Genomic DNA, 25,201 nt, shown 5'->3' with positions numbered 1-25,201 from the left:
GTAATACCCAAAAAGAAGTGAAGGTAATATATTAAGTACAGTTTATCTTCAATAAATATAATCTTGAGTAATTCTAAGTCTCAATTAGGAAGGAGGTAATAAAGGAAAATAGTAATTAAAATATATTTTCTATTCCAGATTTCTTAAGGTAACCAGACGTTCCATATTGTATCAGTTCCAAGAGTATCTAAGATATAAACTGCAAAGAAGAGGAAAACACCTGTGATTTCTTTATTTGAATCAATCGCATTTTAACTAGTGAGATGTAGTAGCTCACAAAGTTATCCAAAGTGTTTCACAAGGGACAGACAGCATCCCTTGTATTGTTTTAGCAGCAGGCACTGCCCACAGGTTGATACATAGGTGATGATGAAACAACTGAAGTTGACTTCTTTCATTTCTTCTCTGCTCTCTCTCCACTTCCTGCCAACTCCTTCCTCCATCTCAGCCTATATATATGCAGTAGTAACAATATGTACACCTTAAGCTTCATGCAGTCTACGTGTTTCAGATATTTGGGTTATCTCAACAAACCAAACAGAGCCAAGAACAAAACAAGATAAAATAAACCTCGCTCCTGTGGAACGGGAAAGCATGCCCTGGAGTATAGCATCATCTACGAAGTGAAGTAATTCAGCTGAAGAGCGACTCACAGAGCTAACTAGAACAATGAAGCCTACATGCTTCCTCACCAAACCCAAATCTTTGGAAAGATTGGGAGGTCTCCCTCTGCTTTCTGAAGGGCGATTCCAGCCTATTACCTTAGACATTTACAGGATATGAGTTGCACACACTTGTGAAAAAATGCTTAAAGGTGTTAGTGACCTAAATTTTATTTTAATAATCCAGGTATGTTTTAAGTGAGTCTAGATAATAGTAACAATGCACAGCATAATATATATGTATATTTTATATATAATGGTTGTCGCACTCTTAAGGGATTAGCCAAAGCACATATATACATAACCCATAGACACAGACTACAGCGTGGTGATGGCCAGAGGAAAGGGGGGGAAGAGGCACCCGGGTGGAGGTGGGCAAAGGGTGGGGAATGGGGACATCTGTAACGGTGTCAACAATAAAAACCAAGTTTAATTAAAAAACAACGTAGGAAATGTGACTTTGTTAGCCCTTTTTACAAATGACTGTTAAGGAAAGGTTATTGAATGGGACGGGAACGACCAAGTGAGGACTAGAACATACTTTTTTTTTTTTTTTTGTAAGTCCAGTTGAGGCACGAGACGGCATAGGAAGAACTCTGAGACTGCAATACTGTTACTGGCCAGCATCTAGCACCCTGGTTGCCAGGTAACGCCTTTACCAATTAAGTGGATTAAATAGTAAATCGAGGCAGGGAGGAAGAAGGAGGCATGTCTCACATGCTAACTCAGCAGTCCTGAGCCTGGTCTGATAATATTGCCAGGTGTTCCAACATCACAAGTAACACTATGTTAGCAAGAAAGAAGGGAAGTCCTTGAAATTCTATGTAGCATCTCCACTATCTGGTAAAGAAAGCCTCGAAACTGTGCTTTCATCCCAAGCCCTGGAATGCGGGAGACGGTCCATGGTGCCCAAAGAAGCAGCCCATAAAACAACTTTGGTTAATTGTCTACCTCTGGTCACTGTCTGTTTTACAGGGGAGTTCCTGATGCTTACAGAAAGAGCCCGTAAATAACTTTGGAAAGTGCCCCAACTTTAATTAACTGCCTCCTGCCACACAATTGTTTTACAACAAGATGAACAAATGGTGTCTGGAGCAAGATAAGGATTTGGGCCAACAGACCCCCACACATACCTAAGTTTGGGCAGTCACATTCCCCCAGGAAAGCTGGCACCACATTTACCTGTCAATCAATATGTAACTTTTTTTTTCTCTTATCCCACCAACTATGTAAGTCCTCAGAACAAAGGACTTGCTCTCTCTCTCTCTCGGGGGCTCAGGGCACTCTTGGTGCTCTGGGCTCCCTGGCCACCCGGCCTCAGGCGGCCCAGGGGCTTGCCACCCTGGTCTTTAGCCGCTCTTACGTTTGCCACCCTGCTTTGCCCTAAAACTTTGCCTTTCACCGTGCCCCCCCCCCCGCCCCTCTACCCAGTCCTGTTCTCTTCCATGGGAACAGGTCACTAATAAACTGATTACACACCAATAGGTTTTCTGATCTGTAATTCTTTACATGCGTCAGCAAGAAGAACCAGGCCTCTCACATCAACACAGTGGCTTTTCATGTTTTACTATATCTTGCTGGGACTAGAGAGACCTTAGTTTTTCAGTCGTGTTAGGAATATAACACACTTAAATCTTAAATTGCTTAGTAGAGAAAGTAGTAATTGAAGACTCGAGAGAAATAAGGCCCTGAGTGGTTGGGAGTGTCTACATGCAAAACCTGGGAGGGGCGGGGGCGGGGCGTCTTTCCATCAAAATTTAAAAAAAACATTTGACTCCCTTCTTTGATCTGGACTTTACTAGATGCAAAGTTAAAAACGGTTAAGAATAGATCCTGCCTTTGAGGGTCACAGCCTAGTGATCTGACCTCTGAAGAGCTGACTAGGATTCACATGGATAGGTAGGTGTCCAGACAAAGGGTGACTCAGATACTCAGATCAAAAGAGAAGGTAAACAGTCATGCAGATGACGGACTTTGGAGGGGGCTTCGTTTTAGTGTGATACTCAAAAATGCTATTTTTTTTTCTTGTTAAGGAAAATATTCACCATTAACATGTTTGAAACCAGGAACAAAACTGACTTCTTTTAGCTGTGTTTCCTATGTCCGTTCCCCTTTAAAGTTTAGAATATATCCCTTAGGGGCCACATCTTAGACAAACTTTTTCTGTGTGTTGAACCCTAAGCCCGTTTTAAAACAACCGAACAGGCAGCCGGGGGACTCGGGTTTGAACCATTGTGGCACCAACTGGTTGTGCGATCTTGGGCAAGTGCGTCTCAGGATGCCCCCCTTTCTGTCTTTAAGATGAATATGACCCAAAGGTCCACCTTATAGGGTTTTGTGAGGGTGACAAAATAATGCCAGCGAAAGCGTTCCCTTTACCACATCTAAGGTGCTTCTGTTATCTCCGGAGTTCTTGCCGTTTTGAGATTTGGTGCATCACCAACCAAAGGCCTGAAGCGTCACTACAGGTGCCTGACGGTCTTTCCTCTTACCCACCCATCACACTGTCCTGAAGGCCAGGGAAGGGGGAGAAGACGCTCTGGTTTCAGCAAAGAGAATGAAAAGGGCGCGAGACTGGAACAGACCTTGACAGACCGTCTCGTCAGCGCACGCGCAGTGGCCGCCCCGTGCGTCACTCCCTACGGAAGGGGGCGGGTCGCGACGTCGGGCGCGCAGACGTTTGCGTAGCGTGCACCGCCCACCAGTGTCTGTCGTTGTGGACCTAGTGCGTCGCGGTCTGCGGAGCCCGCGAGTCGGAGGGGGCGGGGCTTCCTTTTGGCCGTGGTGGGCGCAGTCGCTGGTTGCGGGGGGATGTCTTCTCTGTCGGTTCTCGCGCTCTAGTTAGTCGCATGGACGTGTAGCCATCGAAGCAGTTTTCTTGTTCCGTTTACCAAAGCATCCGCCCTTCGGTTACACAAGAGCAGTGCTTAGGCTGGGACTCTGTCATGTCGAACTCGCGGCCCAGGCCCTGCCGGGCCGCCGGGAGTGCGGCGGGGGGAGCCGGGCGGGACGAGCTGGTGTCGCGGTCCCTGCAGAGCGCAGAGCACTGCCTGCGCGCCCAGGACTTCGGCACCGCCTACGCCCACTATCTGCTGGTGCTCAGCCTGTCTCCGGAGCTGAAAGACGACGTGAAGGTGAGGAGAAGCCCCTCTTTCACTTGCTGGCAGATCCTCTGTTCTCGTGAAAATAAATGCATGAATAAATTGGGAGAAGGGGCTAAGTTGGGGGGCTGGAGGTGCTATTAATATTTACGGTTCAACCTTGACTCTGTTTGTTCGCACCACAGCCAGCCCGTTAGAAAATCCTCTCTGCTTCACCTTAAAAATGTCTCCGGAGTCTTAGCACTTCTCCCCACCTTCTCCTTTGCTACCCTGGTTTTAGCTTCAGGCATTCTCTGCTGACCGTTGAAATTAAGAAGTCTAGTCTATCTCAGCAAGGCTAGCGAGAGCTTTAAACAAAGTCAGATGCCATCATTTCTCTATTTCAAAACTTCCCCCTCAGTCAAATTTCAAAGGCCATATTGCACATAAGGCCTCAGGTGATCATCTCCCACTTCTTAAATTGAATTCTAGCTGTTTCTGCCTCCAGGCCTTTGCACATGTCCCTACTGTATGCAGAAGCAATGTTGTGCGTTTCTGTAGTGGAATAAATTTTGCAATTAGCCTGAAGTATTCATTTGATGATGCATTCCCTAGGTTCAATTATTGGATTATCTGTGATAGTTGTTATGTTGAAATGCTGTACATTTTTTTCAAGTTATTTTAGAATCTAACTTTGCAAAAATAATTTAATTATGCATTCAATTTTCATCCTCAAGCTACTTAATTTTACTCAGGGTCTCTCAGGCTCAGTGCTGCTGAGATTTCGGATGGGATAATTCTTTGTTTTGGAGGTGGTCCTGTGCACCGCAGCAGGTTTAGCAACATCCCTGAGCTCCGTTCAGTAGCTGTCAGTAGCCTTTACACATTGTAGTTCGCATAAATTTAATGTAAATTTCAGGACCAGCCAGTGGCTTAAAGAAGGAGGTGATGTGTTTAAATACAGTTTGCTTTTCTAGGCAACAGTAGAATAATGATCATTTCAAGTGCTTTTTTGTCTATTCCTTGTTCCTTAGTTTCCTCTTATAAAACAGGGATAATGCCTTTTTTTTAAAAGATATTTAATGTGTATTAAAAGTATATATAAAATTTGTATTTGAATACCTGGTATTCAGTAACTAGCTCTGTTTCCTGCAGAACAAAGTCCATATTTCTTGTCCTTGGCCTTTGCAAAATACCCATCTCTTTAGTCTTATTTCCTGTTACTCCCTCTACTCCCCATACCCACAATTCAGCCACACCAACCTACTTACTCACTGATTCTCTACTGACCAATTCCATATAATCTGGGCTTCCCCCCCCCATACCCTATAATCTTCCTTATTCTTGGCTCTCTAGTAAACTTTATCAGAATTCAGTTTCAGGTATTAACTCTTCTGTGGAAGATACGTGAAGATGATGTGAAATGTGATAGGACAAAGCTAGAATGACCAAAAGCCTTCTCTGTCTCCGCTGCGTGGCAGTGTGGAGAACGTCTATAAGGAGGGAGATGGCAGGTGGAGGGGGGCTGACATTGGGAGGCGGCTGCTGTAGTCCAGCAAGTGGTTCGAAGGGCTAGATTCTCTTGCAACAGTGGGGAAGGAGAGGAGGTGACAGATTTAAAGAAATTGAGAGCGAATAGGCTGGATTTGAAACTAAATGTATTGGAGTTAAGGTGGCAAGGTGACTTAATGGTTTGCAACCAGGTGGTACCTTAACCTTATATCCTGTGTGAGAGGAATATGATGGGTTCATTTAGAACATTTTGCATTCTTTCAAAATCGTATGTTATTCTTCACGAGGCCTCAGTGAGGGTAGGAGCAGGATTTATGTTCATATTCTTCTCCACACACTGATTATTCAGGAAATACTTGAGTTGAGCTGAATTTGAGATAACTGAGGGAGCAATACCTGGTTGAGATGACTGATAGGAAGTCGTATTATGAGTCTGAAGTTCAGAAGAGGGTCATGGTTGGGGATGGGTTGAATAGACATGGCATCCATCAATACATAGGTGATAGTTAATACACTGGGAATGGATGAGAAGAGAGAAGGCCTGGGACAAACTCCCAAAACACAGGAGTGCCCCAGAAAGAGGTAGGTGGAGAATGTGAAATGGCAGCTAAGAATTGAGAGTTTAGAGACTGGTCAAACTGTCTAATTTACAACCGTGAAGGTGGTCACATTTATTCATTTATGTATTTGTTTAACAAACAGTGCCTTTTAAAGCTAAAAAAATTTAAGGTGGTCAATTACAGTTAAGTTTGATTCTCTGGGGAATCTTCAACCTGTATCGTATATTCTTTCATCACTTTTGTCAGTGACTAACTTTCTGTTTTCTCTTCTGTAAAGGAAACTTTTCAGTACACACTCTTCAGATGGGCCGAAGAGCTTGATGCGCTCAGTAGAACACAAGACCTGCTTGGCTGCTATGAGCAAGCCCTGGAGCTGTTCCCTGACGATGAAGTGATTTGCAATAGTATGGGGGAGCATCTCTTCAGGTGTGTAGTGATTTCCGATTACTTGTTAAGAATTATTCTGCATCAGTCTGCACCAGGGATAAATTGTAAAGTAATTTGAACACGGAAACTTTAATGTAAAGAATTATTCATTATAACAGGATCAGAGTATGAGGGATTGGCTAGTAAGATATAAACTCAGAAGAATATAGGAGTAGCAGATGTAATATGTAGTAACAGAGCAGTTTTAGCATTGTATCATATAATGTGTAATAGCCACTGTCCCTGAGGCTGAACTAGAGTCTCAAGGAGGAGTGCCCCCACTAGGCTGAGATCCAGGCCTTGTGGAAGAGGACATAACCGTGGTTCACAGGATGGCAGAGACGTCCTGTGTGCCTCGCCAGGGGACTTACAAAGCTGTGCTCTGGAGCTTGTTGAAATCTGCCATTGGAATTTCTGTCTACCCTCTGTAGAAACTTTATAATTAGGAAAACTGATAAAAACCAAAACTTTTTGTTTTGAATTTGCTTCAGTAAATCTGGTTTCACTTCTCTGTACAAAGTAAAGGGGAAATTCTTGTATAGGAAACACCATTATAATGCCCTGTGCTATATATAGTAAGATCATTTTCCAGGTTCCAGCAGTTGTCCTCTGGTATTGTTACTGCTCTGCTCACCTGGTCATGTTAGGTGTTTTCTGTGAAAAAGGAATAGGAAATATCTTTGTCAGACTTTGTTAGTCAGCCTCAGTAATGTAACTACTTTACAGTTTAACAGTCTTCATCGAAGTGGCCAGGGGAGTGAAACGAGTCCTCCTTTAAGAGACAAATATTTCATAGTTTCCAGGTGCAGAGCATGAGAGTACCTGGGAAATAGGACAGACTATCACCTGAAGCTTCTTTGTTCTCACTGACCGCTAACTGGGCCCCGATCCATGGAGTCTGTCTCTGCATAACAGCAGCCCCTCTTGGTTTAAATGAAATTCAGTTTAAAAATATTTTTAAATAACTCTTCACATTAGTTAGAAATCTATGTTTTAATTTTGAAGTTTTCTATAGTTTATATAAGTAGAGTTAATTTACAGGACTCCATTATATTTCCACTATTATGACTATATGTGTGTAACACTCATAACATGTGAAGACTTATGTTTTAGAATAATTCAGTTTAACAGAAAATTAGAGCTCTACACACTTTTGGCAGATTGAACTTGTTGCTGACCTGTTTTTGTAAGTCATTAGCCTAAGCAATTACCATTGAGAAAAAAAAATCGTGGTGTTAATTTGCTCTGGGGAGATGTAACTATACAACATTTTGAATTTAGACATTTGGCAGTTCGGAATTTTTGGTAGTGTGAGTGTGGCTTTTGCTAAACAGTTGACCTTTGTTCTTTAGGACAGTGGTTCTTAGCTTTTGTTCTACTCTACTTTTCTCGTCCAAACTGCGAGACTGACTCCCCGCCAAAGGAATCACTGTTCCAGGGGAAAAGATTTCCCAAGTAAACGACAGCTTCCTTTCCTGACATTTATTTGTGAAATGAAATTTGTGTCTGGGGTATCTTGTCTTTACATCCTTGCATTAGCCACTCATCAGATTTCAAAAATATTAAATCGCTAATCAGGAAGATAATGTTTTTTCTAGTTAAAAGAAAAAAGGCATTCTTATAGTGTGCTGATATTATTGACACACATGTCGAGTGTTTCAATATGAGATACACTTCGAGTGGAACATCTAGTTGTAGCATTAGCATTGTGGTTCAAGAAAACTGAATTATTACGGATCAAGCCTAAGGGAATTGCAAACTGAGGAAATTATTAGATGTAGGCTTGGCATTGATTCAACAGGTCGCTGATATTTTGAAATTTTAAAATATTCATTGCTCTGCTCTCTCAACGAATAATGATTACATATGACATATCTTGAGTTGTGTGCTACGGCAGTTGCGGAATAAGAATAAGACAGCTCTATCTTCAAGATACTTAAAAATAACATGAGTGCCTATCATTTGGCATAAGGCTTTTGCCTTGTGTTACAGTGTGGTTCCCATTTTTTGCTTGGACCATACTCAGAATGAATAGTCTGATTCAGTTTCTTTAAAATTTACAGAATGCTTCAAGGTGCTTGCGAAGAAGTCAGTGTAAATGGTTCTACTAGCTCAGTTCTTTTCAGTATGTGGACCACACACACAGATGCTCATTTACAAATTACCCATCAATGACAGATAAACCCAGAAATTGAGAGTAAGCATGTAGGAATCTAAATAGCAGGTTGACATTGCTGTAAATCCAAGCATATGTTCAGGAACTGACTTGTTGAAGAGAGTTTGGACTAGTTTGGGTGCCGCTGAAATCTGATCTGTGAGTTACATACTGATCACATGCCGTACAGTTGTACTGGTCTACAGATGATTAGGTACTTCACAAGGGGCCCACTAGATACAGGCATTAGTAGGTTTTATAGAGAGAATGGTTTTTGGAAAGCACTGGTGTTCTATTAGGTTGGTTAAATGAAGGATGACTTCTGATATACTATAGTCCAATCGAAATTTTTAGTTAAGCACTTGTTAGTGTTCTGGGATGCATACATATAATAGGGGTTCAGAAAAGAAAGTAGTGGTCAAGGATTGCATTCTCACTGAAGGCTTCCCAGAGGAGATGGCACTTGGGTTGAGTAGGACTGGGGTGCTGGTGAGGCATTCTCAGGCCAGATGAGTGGCACGAACAACGGCACTGTAATCGATAGCATACAGTCGAATGTCTTGTCTGGCATTTTTTCACTCTAGGATGGGCTTCAGAGATGAAGCAGCCGGCTATTTCCATAAAGCGGTGAAGCTCAACCCTGATTTCAGTGATGCAAAGGAGAATTTTTATCGTGTTGCAAATTGGTTGGTGGAACGCTGGCACTTTATCATGCTTAATGACACCAAAAGGAACACGATTTATAATGCAGCAATCCAAAAGGCAGTTTGTTTGGGATCCAGAAGTGTTTTGGACATTGGAGCAGGAACTGGAATACTAAGGTTTGTTGTACTTGTGTTTTAATTACACATGCATGTATACTAATGTAAATTAAAGATTTTTACCAAATATGGCATAATTAACCATGGAATTTAAAACTAGAGATTAATTAATTTCTCATAATTTTTTTTTAATTTTTAGAGAGAGGGGAAAGAGAAATATTGATGTGCAAGAGACACATCAATCGGTTGTCAGTCAGTTGCCTCTATCAGGCCCTCAACCAGGGACCTGGCCTGCAACCCAGGCATGTGCCCTGACTGGGAATTGAACTAGCGACCTTTCGGTTCACAGGCTGGCACTCAAGCCATTGAGCCACACCAGCCAGGGTATTTTTCTCATAGTCTTGTTATGATTGTTCATGCAACTGTTATTGTATTTTTTTACTATAACTTTTACTTCATCAAGAAACTGGACTTAACTATTAAGAAAAATTTGGGGTTATTATTGAAATTTTGAGTAATGAAATTTGATAGCATTTTTTTTTACATTAACATTCTGGTTGAATCGAGTTATTTAAGTCCATTAGCATTCTTCACGCCAATTGTGTCTTCTTAGTCAGGTGAATGTCGTGATTTATTGTATGACTTTTACCTTGACAAGAATATTAGTTCATTTTTTAATATGGAATAAATAATGGTTGTATTAAAGAATGAAAGGAAAACCCCAGGTTTCAGTATCACAATTCCACTATCATGTGAGAAAATGCAGCAGACTGTTTTTTCTTGATGGAGCGCTCTCCCCTGTAGCATGTTTGCGAAGAGAGCCGGAGCGCGCGCGGTGTATGCCTGCGAGCTGTCCCAGACCATGTACGAACTGGCCTGCGACGTAGTGGCAGCAAACGAGATGGGAGCAGGGATCACACTCTTACACATGAAGTCGCTTGACATAGAAATTCCGAAACACATTCCTGAAAGGTAATATAATGTGAACTAATTTCGGTATTTATAATCCTCTAATTTTTCTAAGAAGTAAGATGTTTACATTTCTGGCTTCTAGTTTAAACAAAAATGCTCAAACCTTTATATTGTAAAGTTGTGGAAATAGGGTAGTTTAGCATAAGATGGGTTTTCGAAATAAGGTCATATTCTTGATAATAAATATTTAAAGATTTTGAGGGAAATTTGTGGCAAGGGACTTAATAAATGAACTTGACTTTTAGCAAGTTACTTTACCTTTGTTAATTTTAGCGTTCTAGTTGTAAAAATGAATAATACCTCCTGGGTGGTCAATAACTATTTAAAAATTCTTCAGTAAAATAATATATGAGTAGGTCAGCCTTGATGCATTTATTATAATGTGTGTTGATATAATATCCTTGGCTAAATTGGAAGTTTTGGAAGTTTCAGCTCTCAATGGCTTGGGCCTTTCAAATGCTTTGAATCTAGTAAGTCCTAGCTTTTGATCCTGTCGTGAGGATGATGGAGTTTTAGAGCTAGAAGGGATTTAAAATCATCTGGTCCAGCACCCTCATTTTAGATGGAGTTTTCTCTACGTAGCACTCGCTTTACTCCTCCTCCTGCGTAATTGCTCTTCTCATCTTATTTATTTTGAAACAGGACTTTATACTCTTGTCATTTGGACTATGATTTTAAAAGTCTTCTTTCATATGTGTATAATGATATTTATATTTGCATAATACTTATGCTTTTCAGTGGTCTGTCTCTACATTTGTCGTCATGAAATAGAAGTCCTAGTAGACTGTCGAAACATGTTATGCCCATTTAATAGACATAAAAAGTGTCCTGGATTGTGTTAGTCTGCAGACTATGTGACTTAAACGAAAGACACTTATTTTCTCATAGTTTGGGAAGCTAGAAGTCCATCATCAAGGGTGCTGGCCAGTTGGTTTCTAGTGAGAGTTCTTTTCCTGGCTTGCAGATGGCTGCCTTCCTGCTGTGTTCCCACATGGCCTTCCTCTGTGCCTGTGAGGAGCGCAAGAGGTCACTGGTGCCTCTTCCACTTGGATGAGGATACCAGTTCCATCAGTTGTCTCCACCTTTATGACCTCATTTGACCTTAATTTCCTCCTAAAGACCCTCTCTCCAAATACAGTTGCATTGGGGGTTAGGACTTCAACATGGATTTTGATGTTACACAATTTAGTCCACAGCATGAATCAAAGTTACTTTAACTTAATTTACACTTTTCTCACAGATAGAGTTGTGGAAGGGTCTACTGACTTTGAATCAGGAGATACGGATTCCAGAACAGATTCGGTTTTTAATTTATTTTGACCTTGAGTGAATCTAGACACTTTAAGATGTTGGAATAGATGTTTGCGATACCTTCCACTTTGTAAACATATGCAATCATAAATATTGAAAAGTTTGTGTATAAATTGAATACTGGGTTTAGGCACAGTGGGGGATACCCAACTTGTTTTTGTTCTCAAGGCACCTACAGACTAGATAGGAAGATAAGGAATGGTAATGAAACTCTTTTAGTCTTTTACCTACACAAATGAATGATACAGTAAGTGCTGAAGAAGTTCAGAGAAGGGAGAAATCATTTTGGTGTGTCTCTGAGTGAAATTTTCTAGAAAGAAAAAATGAACAGAGGAAAAATCAGAAAGCAAGAGAAGTCACAGGAGAGGCCCAACCAATGTGTTAGAGGTAAACACGGGTAATGAAGATAGAGAAGGATTTTGAGATGCAGGACTTCTGACGTGCATTGAATGTTATTTGTAGATCAAAGAAAATGAAAATGGAGAAAGACTTCATTTTGATGCGTATGAGAGTCATTGGTGATGCAGAGTATTTTTACAGAGTGTTAGGGATAGAAGTGCAGTTAGGCACCATTAAGGAGAAAGACTGGTAAAGGTCATGGGTATGAACACTCTTAGGATTTAGGCAATGAAAGAATAGTCTGAGGGGGCGGCAGGGTCAAGTGAAGGTTCTGGTCCCCATCTCCCTTCCCCCGCCAGAAGTTGTCCCTGGCATTCAGAGGAGACTGAAGAACATTAGAGTCAAGTTCTTCAAGATTCAAGAGTAGATATTAAAAATGAAATATATTGGGAAATTTTACATGTGGACTGTTTCTATAATATACTCTTCCTTTTTTCTCTCAGCTTTGACATCTTTACATAAATAGCATGATATTTTACTCACATATATCTTTAAAAAATCGTTCTATAGAGTGTCCCTAGTTGTAACAGAAACTGTCGATGCAGGTTTATTTGGAGAAGGAATTGTGGAGAGTTTGATTCATGCATGGGAACATTTACTTTTGCAGCCAAAGGTAAGCAGCATGGAAATTCTTAATTGGATTAAGAATTCATTATTTTAACAGATATTTATCGAGCCTGTACTGGAAAGAAACTCATATATAAAACATTTAATAACAATGCATTGTATACTTGTGTGCCCAAGTGGGGTATTCAGGCAAAACATGCTCCAGGAAGGAATTCATGGGAATTGAGACTATGTAGTGACGGGACTGTTGGATTCTTGCGTAGGGTTGGAAAGGGAAGTACTTTCAGTCTCACAGTCCTGCCTGCAGGTTATCGAGAGTGTATAGTGATAGCTGTGCTGGTATTGGGTTTTTTTTATTGATTTGAGAGAGGGTGAGGGGAGGAGGGAGGGAGAGAGAGACACAATGATTTGTTGATCCACCCATTTCTGCGTTCCTTGGTTGATTCTTGTATGTGCTCTGACCAGGGATTGAACCTGCAACCTTGGCGTACGACGCTCTAACTGACTGAGCTACCTGGCCAGGGCTGACTTGGTATGGTTTTAAGGTGCTATTTGAACCCAGGCTACTAATTGGACAGAATTAACTTTTATAATTACCAAATTACGTTTTGCATTAAAATCCTTTATATAGCCCTCAAACTATAGATTTGGTTTATATAATACATATTATGAATAAAATGATTTTAACATGTAATAAGAATTCACTGCTTACAGAAAGTGATTTGGATTTAAAATAGCTAATTAAAGATTGAAAAGAAGAGCAGTTTGTTTTTCAAGTAGGTAATGGTGATTTTGGCTTTTCACTGAGTCATATCCAATAGAGTTTTGCTTTAATCATACTTATACCCTTGTAACTCCCCCTTCCCCTTTCTCCTTCCCTTCCTATTTGTGCTGTTAAAAAATATTTATATATACACAATATATATAAATGCATATATATAGCAAATAAAAATAAAAGAACAATTTGAAAGAAAAACAACCTACTTATCCTTACCTATTGTTTTTTAAGATTTTTCTTATTTTTATAGCTTGTCATCATACACACGTATTTTTGCAGACATGTAACTGGATCTAATTTTTATCGTTACATGTTTAGACCAAAGGGGAAAATGGTAACTGTGAGAAGTATGGGAAAGTCATACCAGCCAGTGCTGCCGTGTTTGGCATGGCGGTAGAATGTGCAGAGATAAGAAGACATCATAGGTGAGTGATTATTTAAACAGCAAATATTAAAAAATTGTAATTTTAAGGAGTAGACTCTACCTCAAAGGTTATTTAATGAATATTTATTTGGAAGAAAATTTGCAGTGTTCTGACCTTTAAATTCATGATGTTTATTCTGGTCTTAATTTTCTTCTTGAATTTTTTTAAGCTTAAGGATTCTAGAATTAAAACCAGCTTTTAGTTTTCTAGGGGAAAATTAATTTTGATATTACTTAGTATCCTTTTGAAATATGATAGATTCTTGTAGGGAAATATTCAGTTCATTGATTTTAGGTGAAAGTAAAGTAAAAATTTCAACATGAAAATAATTTTAGTTTTAATGTATTTCTCCCATTTCTTCTTAGTAACTTTATTGATATTATAATGTTTTGTGGTTGAGGGGAAATGAAATTTTAGGATCTTTCTCTACTCTTGAGTTGCTGAGATTTACTTATTAAACAATGACAGATAAAATTTTTAAGTTGCAGAAGCTTCTTGGTTACATTTCTTATGAACATTAGTAAATATTTTATTTTGCTAAAATAATTGATCCAGATTTTGTTAGGACTTTCTAAGGAGGCCCCCCTCCTGGTAACTTAGTAATACTAAATGTAACATGCAAATATTTTAGGAAATACTGATGAGTAAAAGAATAAAATAAAAACCGTCCTGATAACTACTATAGGTAACTGCTATTCATCTTTGCTGCCTTTTCTTCCTTATACTTTTCTGTGCATACTGCAAGGTGATAAGTAAAAATTTGGGGGGGTTGGGTAGGGCACAGTGCACTGACCAGACAGTGGCCCTAGTCAGCTCACCGGCTGAATTAGAGTGTACTGGTTGAGTATCAGCTCTGTATAAGAAATGTGTGTGTGTATAAATTAAATTTTATTTCAAAAGTGTCAGTAGATACGTTTGCTTTTTCTTTGTGAACCTCTTCATGTTAATAGATTTGCTTCATGTGTTTTTAAAATCAGTTTCTAGTGTAGTTCTCAGAGTTTAGAATTTTAAGGTTGGTTTCCACTTTTCTGCTTTTAAGGACAGTGGTAAATATCTTTATACTTAGTCCTCGTGGACCTGTATTTATTATTTTCTTGGGATAACTTCCTTAATAATAAAACTACCGAGTTGAAGGGTATGTACATTTTTCAGGCTATAGAGACACATTGCCGAATTGTCCACCAGAAAAGCTAGGGTGTATCATGCCGAGATTTCTTGCTATAATGTAATTCTAGACGTCCCCTACCCCTGCCTAAGAGTCACCATTATTCTGACTTGTATCACCATTGGTTATTTTTCCAGTTTTGAATTTCATACAGGTGGAAAAATACAGTACTTTTTGTGTGCTTTTCTTTTGTCTCTTGTCCAGCACGTCATGTTCTTGTGTATAGCTGTCCGTTCTCATTGCTGTGTACAGTATGCCATCGCATGAACACACCACGATGCACTTGTCCTTTTTACTGTTGATGGACATTTAGCTTATATCCAGTTTTGGGGGGCATTGGAAATAACAGCACAGCTGTAAACATCCTTTGACATTCTTGTGATTGTGTGTATTAATTTTTGTGGGCCATATTCCTAAAGGTAGAGATGTCAGACAGCTTCAGGCTTCTATAGTGATATGTTGAGCTTGAATAGATACTATGGAAGTCTCCCAAAGTGGTGTTTCTAATGTTATATTGGTACCAATAGTGTGTGAGACTGTATTCTCATCAATACTTTGTATTGACTGTTTATTCCCCCCTTTTGGTGGTTGTGTAGTATGGTTTTAACTTTACTTCCCTGATGGCTAAGGAATCTGAACAACTTTTCATATGCTTCTTGGGCATTTGGATATGCTCTTTTGTGAAGTGTCTTAAGTCTTTTGCCAATTTTTGTTTTTCTTTTATTAATTTTTAGGAATTCAAAAATAATATTCTAGATTTGAGCCCTTTGTTGAATAGATGTATCACAAATATTTTCTACTCAGCAGCTTGCCTTTTTTCTTACTCTTTTGATGAACAGAAATTTTTTAATTTTAATGTAGATCTATTGTGTTTAAGAAAACTGTCTCTGAAATTTTCATTTTTGTAAGATTCAGTATTAGATGGTGCTAACTTTATTCTAAGAAAAAGAACCCCACCTTTCTCCATCCCCCTTCTTATTTCCTCTCTCACCAGGGTGAGTGTGAAGGATGTTGCTGGGATCTGTTTGCCAGCAAATGTGAAATTTCAGAGTCCAGCTTATTATTCCGTAGATTCCGAAGAAACAAGTGAACCGTATACAACTGAAAAGATGAGTCGAGTTCCGGGAGGGTATTTGGCTTTGACAGAGAGCTTTGAAATTATGACAGTAGATTTCAACAATCTTCAGGTAAAAAAAAAATTCAGGTTAAAAAAAAAGTTTCTGAGCATTAAATTTCATCTATTTAAAATTATTAATACATAGAACAGTCTTATGAGTTTGCATGGATTCCACATACTGTATGTAAAGAAAGTGATTAAACGGTAATTAGAATTCCCTCCTGAAATTACTCACTTTAAATACAGAGAAAAAACCCCTGCGATTTGTTGGGAACGTGTAACCTGCCGGTGTGTGCACATGTGTCCTTAGGTCTGTCTGAAAACTGCACTGCGGTGTAGTTACACTTCCCCTGCGCTGTACAGATGAAGGCGCGGCAGCGCATGTTCATCTCCCCCAGTTGCACAGCATGCGAATGCAGGGGCAGGGCTTCCAGCCGAGGTGTTTCCCACTTTTCTTAGTCATGCTGCCGTTCCAATTAATGGTTAATTCCTTGAAATGAATAGCAATCCGTGTCTCTGCGTTGTATGGTTATTAGGGGGACCACCCATCTCGGTTTGCCCAGGACTGAGAGGTTCCTGAGAGGTGGGGGCAGTCTTGGGCGAGCCAGGACAAGTCGATCACTTAGTGTCTCTGGGTGTTGCTGAGTGGTGGACGGGAGTGATGGACAGAGAACAGTGCCCAAAGGAGTCAAGAAAAGTTACGTAAAGTCCTTCGCTAAGCTCTTTAAGTAAGGTTAAATGTTCCAGTACATACGTTTTTAGATGAAGCCTACCTGGGGCAGGCTTTATGAGGGTCATTTTAGCCTAAGATTTTTATAATTTAACAAAAGGCTTCCCCTATTCATTGTTACTGTCTTTTTCTTGACGTGGTGTGGAGCTAAATGAACGTTTTGGCATTGCTTACTGAGGCCGAGCTTCAAGAACATTTCTTTACTGATAGCACATTCCAATAGAGAACGTAATTACAGCTGCGAAGTACCCCAAAGCGATCCTTTTCTTAGCTTAAGCTTTTCTGGTTTTAAGTTTTCTTTGCCACAATAAAAAATACCTCTTATTAAGGCTTTAATTTCAAAAGTAATATCTGACTGTTTAATACATTCAAGAATATAGAAAAATGGAAAGGAAAAATGAAAAAATGTCTTTCTTTTTAAATCTAGGCCCTTCTTTTCTCAGGTCACCAGTTTCAAGTGCATCTTTTCAGATTTGCTTTCCTATTCTACACACAAACACACTTTTTAAAATACAAAACAATCCCTATTGCTTTGCCATTCACTGCCCTCATTCAACAATACAAGGTGGGGCAAAAGTAGGCTTACAGTTGTTCATATGGAAAATAATACAATAATTAATAACACAAGAAAAAACTGTGTGTTTTGTGTACTCACACCTGTAAACCTACTTTCCCCCCACCCCATATATCATGGGCTCCTTTCTGTGTCAGTACTGCGTGTCTGCTGCCTTGTTTTTAATAGCTGCATGGAATGCCATTATGGCCTCGCACAGCTTCCCACCCGGGGTGCCTTCGGCGGTCATAGGTGTGCCAAGATACTGACCCCCTAAGGGCGCTGGCAGGACTGAGAACTTGCGGAAATGGAAAGTGATACGCTTCTGGGGCATGTACATATTAAATGTATAAAATCCTTTTACATTTCTGTAGGAATTAAAAAGCCTTGCAACTAGAAAACCCAATAAAATTGGTGTTCCTGTTACTAAAGAAGGCACACTAGATGCTATCGTGGTTTGGTTTGTACTCCAGCTTGATGACGAACACAGCTTATGCACAAGTCCGAGTGAGGAAACATGTTGGGAACAGGCTGTCTACCCTGTACAAGACCTTGCAGGTATTATCTTGTGTAATTATTTTGTTTTCTTAAATTCGTTGCTTTAACCCTTTGAACACTTGAGTCATTGTCAAAAAATGTACTTTGAATATGAAGTTTCTAGTCAAGGGAGACTGATATTTGAGCATTTTCTTTTTCTATATTAAAAGCAGCTTCAAATAATGTATGTAGTTGGGAAGAGAGACTAAAACACAACTGTGCTGCATACCACTCAAAAGGATCTATCATTAAATCATTTCTTCAGCTCCGATTGCTCGAGTTACGCATAGCTGAGAGAAGTGCTGGTCCATTTTTAATGGAATGTACTGGAAAATAGTACTTTTCTTGCAGCAGTCCTTACCACTTACAGAATCTGATGGCAGCTGTGGAACCCAGGTCACAGACTTGCATACTCACATAAGTGCAAAATTTTGCAGTTTTAGAGAGTCCATAAATCCAGGGACTTCTCTAGGGAAGTTCTGCGTTGAAGGTATTTTTTTTGTCTAGAATATTTTTTTTACAAGCAATTTGATGCATTTTGATACATTTCACAGCAGTTGTATTGCATAAGAAAATTCTACCTTTTTTAAAGGGCTGTTTCTCTTCGTCCGAATCCGGGCTCTAACTTGGCACAGGCATTAAGTTGCGGAGTCAGGACAGTGGTTTAGCCAGGACGGTGTTCTGGAGTCCATCAGGCGGATTGGAGTCAGATCTCCGGCTGGCCTTGCTGGTTACTTCGGAGCCTTTGTTTTGTGCCGGGAGTGGGGTGATGCTACCTACCTTGCAGAACTGTTTTAAGGATTATTAGAGATATAATGGATGAAAAATGCTACGATTATGACAGGCACTTACCAAGTGACATTTTCTAGTTGTGTTGATATATTCTAAGTCTCTTACAGTAACTAACAGATGGTCTTTTTTTTTTTTTTAAATCTTTAGGGAAAGGACATTTTAAATGTTTAAACATAAGAATAAATTCAAGAATAAGAATAACTTGTATTTTCAACTGACTTTAGTGCTGATAAAGGATTGTGATTGTACATTCACATTTGAAAACTTTTATCGAGAGAAAGCTAATGGAAAAGAGCATGATCAAGTCTATTGTAGGACTTAGTCTTTCCTTGTATTTTCAGATTCCTAAATATGCAACTGTCAGTTAGGAGGTATTACTGACCAGGTTCTTTTGACTGCTTTGCTCTTGTAGAAATTACTGTTAGAGAAAAGAATAATGTTCCTTTAAACTAAAGTGAGGTCTGGTATTAATCCCTGAATTTCATGTCTCATTATTATTGTTGGCTTCATTACCAAAGAAGATTGAGAGTTCCCTGTGGCCCTTCCTCCAGCCCCCAATTTGGGGACATGAAAGGATATCTAGTGATTATAGGAAAAGCACTAAATACTGATAGTTAGGGTCCAATAATGTAGCTCTTGAATCTCCGTACAAGGCTGTTAACTGAATCTTCAAACTTCAGTTTTTCCTTATGTAAAGCTGGAGAGATTTTGATTCACTTAATTCTAATAAATTAATGGATATGATCCTCCCTGTAGTGATTTTAAAAATGGGGAGGGATGGTAGAATGGGAGGACCAATGTGTTTGTGATCATAGGCTTATCAACACTTGTATTCATCAACTCTAACTTTTTTCCTTCTTTTTTATGAAGACTACTGCGTAAGGCCTGGGGACCATGTGATGATGGAAGTGTCTTGTCAAGACTGTTACTTAAGAATCCAGAGTGTCAGTGTCTTCAGTTCGGAACCTGAAATGGATGTTGGAAAAAGTTTTACTGAGAATAAAGACTTGTTCTCTTTAGGAAACGAGGCTGAACTCTGTAGTGCCCTGGCTAACCTGCAGACCAGTAAACCAGATGCTGTGGAGCAGACATGTGTATTGGAATCCACAGAAATTGCTCTGCTTAATAACGTTCCATACCATGAAGCCTTTAAACTGGCAATGAGCAGAGTGCTGTCTTCCCTGACTCCAGAGAAGCCGTGGCAGGCCATGGAGGCTCACTGCCAGGAGAGTGAGATGAGCTGTGGGAGCGGGCAGGGTAATTCTGAACCCAGTGCCTCGGAGCCTTTCTACGTGTTGGACGTGTCTGAAGGCTTCTCCGTCCTGCCTGTAATCGCTGGCACCCTTGGGCAGGTTAAGCCTTACAGTTCGGTGGAGAAAGACCAGCATCGCGTCACTCTGGGCCTCATATCTGAAGCCAATCACTTTCCTAAAGAAACACTTGAGTTTTGGTTGAGACATGTGGAAGACGAATCTGCAGTGTTGCAAAGGCCAAAATCAGACAAGTTGTGGAGTATAATTATATTGGATGTCATTGAGCCATCTGGCCTCATTCAGCAGGAAATAATGGAGAAAGCTGCAATATCCAGGTAAAACAAAAAATGTAACTGTTGGTTTTTGTGAGTCATGATCTTGTATGTTCCTGTGCGAGTCATTACTGATGTTTTCCCCTCAAGGACCCTCCTGCTCTGTGGATGTGAAGAAGAGAGTCTGCTTTGGGATTGGCTCCCTCTATACAAGATGGGCAATCAGTAGAGATCTATAAAAATAGAAGATGTTTGGGGTAACTAAGGAAAAATCAAATTTCAGCTTGCCCATTTCATAGAATGATACCCTTTTGTGGCTATTTGGGATTAAAATTTTATCTGGTTTGGTAAAGGTATTGATAAGAGTTTAGGTAAGAGCTGTATATATGAGTTTAGGTAAGAGTGTGTGTGTACACATATATATTTTTTTAAAGAACTATGTAATTTTGTTAAGAAGTTGTAATTTTACCAATTATGGAGATTCACTTTCCACCTAAAATGTTACAAGTTAACAGGAAAGGAATAACAAATGAGTAAAGCATTGGTGTCAGGGTGGAGTCCATTTCTAGGCTAATGTGTGTAGAGGACTTACTACAATTTATATGATCGGGTACTTATACGTAATGAGGAAAGGTTTTCCTGCTGCGGAAGCATGGCTTGTTTGGATTGGTCTGCTGCCGTGGCATTTCGGAATCGCCTCTAACTTTCCTTGCTTGTTCTGTGCCCATCAGGTGACTTGGTTATGAGTTGGCTTCCTGTGATAAGGGAAAGCCCTTATGAGAGCAGCCTGCATACCTATTTTAAACTGCATCAGGTTTTTATTTGGAAAAGTTTCAGAATTTCAAACTGAAGAAAAACAGAAAGGTAGTAACAGTGGACACTAGACAACTATTTTGTTTACTCAACCTTTCAATAGTTGTTAGCTTCTTATCTTGGGCCCTTATTTTAACAATTAGCGTGTGTCTCCTTAGAACAAAGGCTTTCCTCTACATAACACAAAATGATCATACTCAAGAAACTTAGCATTAGCATTTAATAGATAAAATACTATTATTTAATATATAGTCTATATTAAAATTTCCCGTTGTCCCAGGAATATGTTCTTCGCTGCTTTTTCTCACCAGTCTGGAACCAGCTTGGACTACTGAGTAAAATTGAAGGATTTAATGTTTGATTGAAAATGTGTCAAATGAAAATGATCATTTCCTTAAAGTGTCCTCCACCCTCTCACATCTTCCAGAGTTTTCAGGTGTGACGGAAGAGACTGGATATGTGCGCGTGGGAGCTGCCTTGGCTCGAGAGCCCTAAACTGCATGTAGGAACAAGTGTCTCCCACGGGCCCAGCTTCCCATTTCCAGGGAGGCCCAAGGGGGTGTGGCTTTCCACTGGGCATTTAGTTTGTTCATAGTTCTCTCAGTCCAGATGCAATCTCCCTCCTAATGTTTTTAAAATCTTTTTATCATAGCAGTGATGCTGATAACACAGCTGACTTTCAACCTGTGGGATTTCCAGGGAAACAGATGATGAACCCAAGACAATTGTAGGAGACAGGATTTTGCTAACCCTTTACTCACGAATTCATCACAATTTAGTTATTGGTATTGATAAAATGTAGGGCATAACGATGCTTTTTAAAACACTTTTCCTCCTCTAGGTGTTTGCTACAATCTGGAGGCAAGATCTTTCCTCAGTATGTGCTGATGTTTGGGTTGCTTGTGGAATCCCAGACACTGGTGGAAGAGAATGCTGTTCAAGGGACATCACGAACTCTTGGATTAAATATAGCACCTTTTATTAACCAGTTTCAGGTATGTGTCTAAAAGAGAAATTCAACCAGGTGGCTGTTATCTAGTCTACCCTCTCTCTCTCTCTAGTTTTATAGTCATTGTGCTTAGCTGGATTAGAACAGTAATCTGTTTCCTAGAGCAAAGGTACTTATTGTGGCTAAAAATTACCTAGGGAAGGTCAGATGCCTTTAAGGATGTCCAGGGAGAAGCAGATGTATCTGTGTCCTCTGTTCACCATGGACAGTTGCTAATATTTCGTTCCGACAGGAGGGCGCTTTTTAAACGCTTCCTTCTCATTTCAAATGAGGTGGGACACTATAGCAGTGCGTTCTCCACCTTGACTATATTGTACTGTGCCCCGTAATGTTGTCAGTCAACAAAAGTACCACACATCCAATGGTGGTCCCATAAGATTGACATGGAGCTGAAAATGTCCTGTTGCCTGGTGATGTCATAGCCAAGGTGATGTCATAGAGCCACACATTCCTCATGTTTTTGTGATGATGCGTGTAAAGAAGCTACAGTGCTGCCAGTCGTTGAAAGCGAAGCACATACAATTACAGCAGTGGGCGTACCACCTAGGTTTGCACAACAAAACCACCTCATGACTCATTTCTCAGAACACACCCCCTGGTTAAGCACATGACCGCACTTCCAGAACTACTGATAACCGGATCCCAACTCCAGATCACTGATGTGTGGCCTGAACAGCCAGACTTTTTAAAACCTCCCTAGGCAATTTTAATTTGCAGCCAAAGTTGAGAATCACTGCCTTATAAACTTTATTTTTCAAACAAAATCCAGTGTTACGTTGTTTGGCTGAATTTGGCATATCTCAAATAATTCAATAATTAACATACTACTATTTATTTGTTATTTCATCTTTCACACATAAGTACATCCTTGGTTTCACATTTTTGAGCTGTTTGGCTTAACTAAAAATTTAATCTGCTTTTATCAAAGCAAAGAATCTGTAGATAACTGAAACCATGATTTAAACAAATGATTTAACTTGCCTAACTAAACCTTAGTTTGTTTAGTCTTCCAGTAAAACTGGAATCATGAAATTCCTTATTCCTTAGGAATAAGAATTGAGTTAAATGATGTAAAAAGCATTGTATCATACTGAGCCAAGTACAAAGCAATCGGCTGGTGACCCTTGGTCACAAAAGGAATTGAGTAAAAGTGAAAAATGCGTACTTTCTTTAGGTACCTATACGTGCATTTTTGGACCTCTCCTCATTGCCCTGTATACCTTTAAGTAAGCCAGTGGAACTCTTAAGACTGGATTTAATGACTCCCTATTTGAACACCTCTAACAGACAAGTGAAGGTAATGTAAAATAATTCCTCTTATCTCATTCAGAATAATTATCTTAAATAGGTAGTACTTTATGCATAAAATTGGTTTAGCCACTGTCTTTGAAAATTTAAATGTTATTTCTTTTTTGAATATCCAAAAACGGGCTTGGACAAGTAAATATTAGTGAACAAAATAAGTTCCTATTAATCTGAATTAGGTAATTAAATGTATTTCTTTATGAAATTTGGATCTAAAATTGACTAAAAAGACAAAGACTAACTCATTTCTTCTGATGAAATTTTCAATTTCTTAATTTTCCTAGGTACACATTTGTAAATCTGGTCGAGTGACCGCCATTCCATTCTGGTATCAAATGTACCTTGATGAGGACATTCGGCTGGATACGTCCAGTGAGGTCTCCCACTGGAAACAGGCTGCAGTTGTTTTAGATAATCCCATCCAGGTGCAAACGGGAGAGGAGCTCGTGCTCCACGTCCAGCACCACAAAAGCAACGTCAGCATCACAGTGAAGCGCTGAGGAGCAGTTTTCTGATGGAAAACCATTTGAGTAAAGCACACCACTTTCCTGGCCTGGGTAGTGGGATTGCCATAGAGTTGGGCGGTAAAGAATGAATTCCTTGTATTGGTCAAATAGTTTTAAAAACTGACCTTAATAAAGTGCATTTTAAAAATGTTAGTTATCGAGTAGCATTGTTACAAAAATGTTTGCTGCAGATTTCCTTTCTGCAAAAGGCTGTCATTAGTTTTCACATTAGGAAACTTTGTCTTCTATACTGCTTAGTTTTACTATGGATTAAATTTTACTAAACATTTTCGTCCACACACTAAAGCTATAAAGTATTTTGAGTCATCTTCATTGTCCTGGGTCGGTAAGTAAAGCACAACTTTTAATTTTTAGGTATCTTGTCTTTTTTCCTTAAATCCAAACTTATAATTGGAAACATCAAAAAGTTGGTTACCTGTAAATCACAGGCTTGCTTCTTTTAAATACTGGTGTACTTCTGAAACACCTTCTCAGGTTTTGTGTTTTGGGAATAAGCTAGGAAAAAACCAGAATCTTAAGGAGGCTGCATTTTTCCTGGTCTACTCTGGCAAAGCAAAATGAAAACGTTGATAAAGTCAAGAAAGAATTAAACCTAAACCAGCCCTGGCTCGTGTGGGCCAGGTCGCCCTGCAGTAGTGGGTGCACCAGAGGCAAGCATGCACTGATGTTTCTCTCCCTCTCCCTGTTCCCCTGCATGAAAATTAAAAAAATCTTTAATGAAAACATCCACCTAAAGCCAGTATTTTTCAAAGTTTTGATTTGGATGCACAATAAGAAATATATAATAATTAGTGCAATTTTTAAAGACCTGAATTAGATTAATAAGATTATCCTATTTTATATATACTATGTGCTCTTTTTAAGCCACAAATAGAGTAAGATGCACCGTCTTTCTACAATGCCTATTCTCCTTACCTCTAATATCATACCACCCAGTTTTACTTTCTATAGAAATGTTTAGTGGACATCGTAAAGTCGTTATGATGAACTAGTACATGTATGTGAATGTGTGTGTGTAAATATGTAAAGCAAGAGTTTCGAGAAATAATACTTATTGTTGCTATTTGCAACATAGTACTCTGGCACTTTTCTCTGTCTTTCTTTCAGTATAAAATGTTAACTATGACCGAGTGGGTTGTAAGCAACACCATGCTAAGTCAGTTCTCCCAGGAAGCATGTACATGTCTTCTGACTGTGGTTTCTGGACTTGCATTTGCTGACACCTTTAATAGTACTGAGGAAGAGTAGACTCTTCTATCACAAGATTCTTATTTCCCAGTTTTTCTTTTCGTCTCAAAGTCACAAATAACTTATTAATCTATCAGCATTACTGAAAATGATTTTTAGATAGCTTTAAGATTGCTAACATTAGGTCCAAGATACTTATTCTAATATGAATATAAGAGATAGGTATCTTTCATTGTTAGGTAGGTAATTTTTAACCCTTAATTTCTTGGACTTATTTTACACTATGCCTTTCTAATCAAGAACTTTTTGTTTCAAGAATAAGAGACACGAAG

General features: G+C 39.4%; 1 protein-coding gene across 1 annotated transcript; it reads left to right on the top strand.

Annotated features, from left to right (window-relative positions):
• The first annotated feature begins 3,388 nt into the window (after positions 1-3,388).
• Positions 3,389-23,813, top strand: PRMT9 (protein arginine methyltransferase 9). Its single transcript, XM_024569068.4, has 12 exons — positions 3,389-3,796; positions 6,092-6,240; positions 8,980-9,216; positions 9,961-10,128; positions 12,349-12,451; positions 13,502-13,608; positions 15,768-15,960; positions 17,548-17,731; positions 19,373-20,090; positions 21,682-21,835; positions 23,024-23,146; positions 23,439-23,813. Exons 1-12 carry the CDS (start codon positions 3,608-3,610, stop codon positions 23,652-23,654), a joined length of 2,541 nt encoding a protein of 846 aa, XP_024424836.2. The 5' UTR covers positions 3,389-3,607; the 3' UTR covers positions 23,655-23,813.
• The last annotated feature ends 1,388 nt before the right edge of the window (positions 23,814-25,201 follow it).

The sequence above is a fragment of the Desmodus rotundus genome, chromosome 9, assembly GCF_022682495.2.
Source record: "Desmodus rotundus isolate HL8 chromosome 9, HLdesRot8A.1, whole genome shotgun sequence".
Taxonomy (NCBI): domain Eukaryota; kingdom Metazoa; phylum Chordata; class Mammalia; order Chiroptera; family Phyllostomidae; genus Desmodus; species Desmodus rotundus.
The sequence above is the reverse complement of the archived record's forward strand: the minus strand, read 5'-3'. Positions and strand labels throughout refer to the sequence as shown.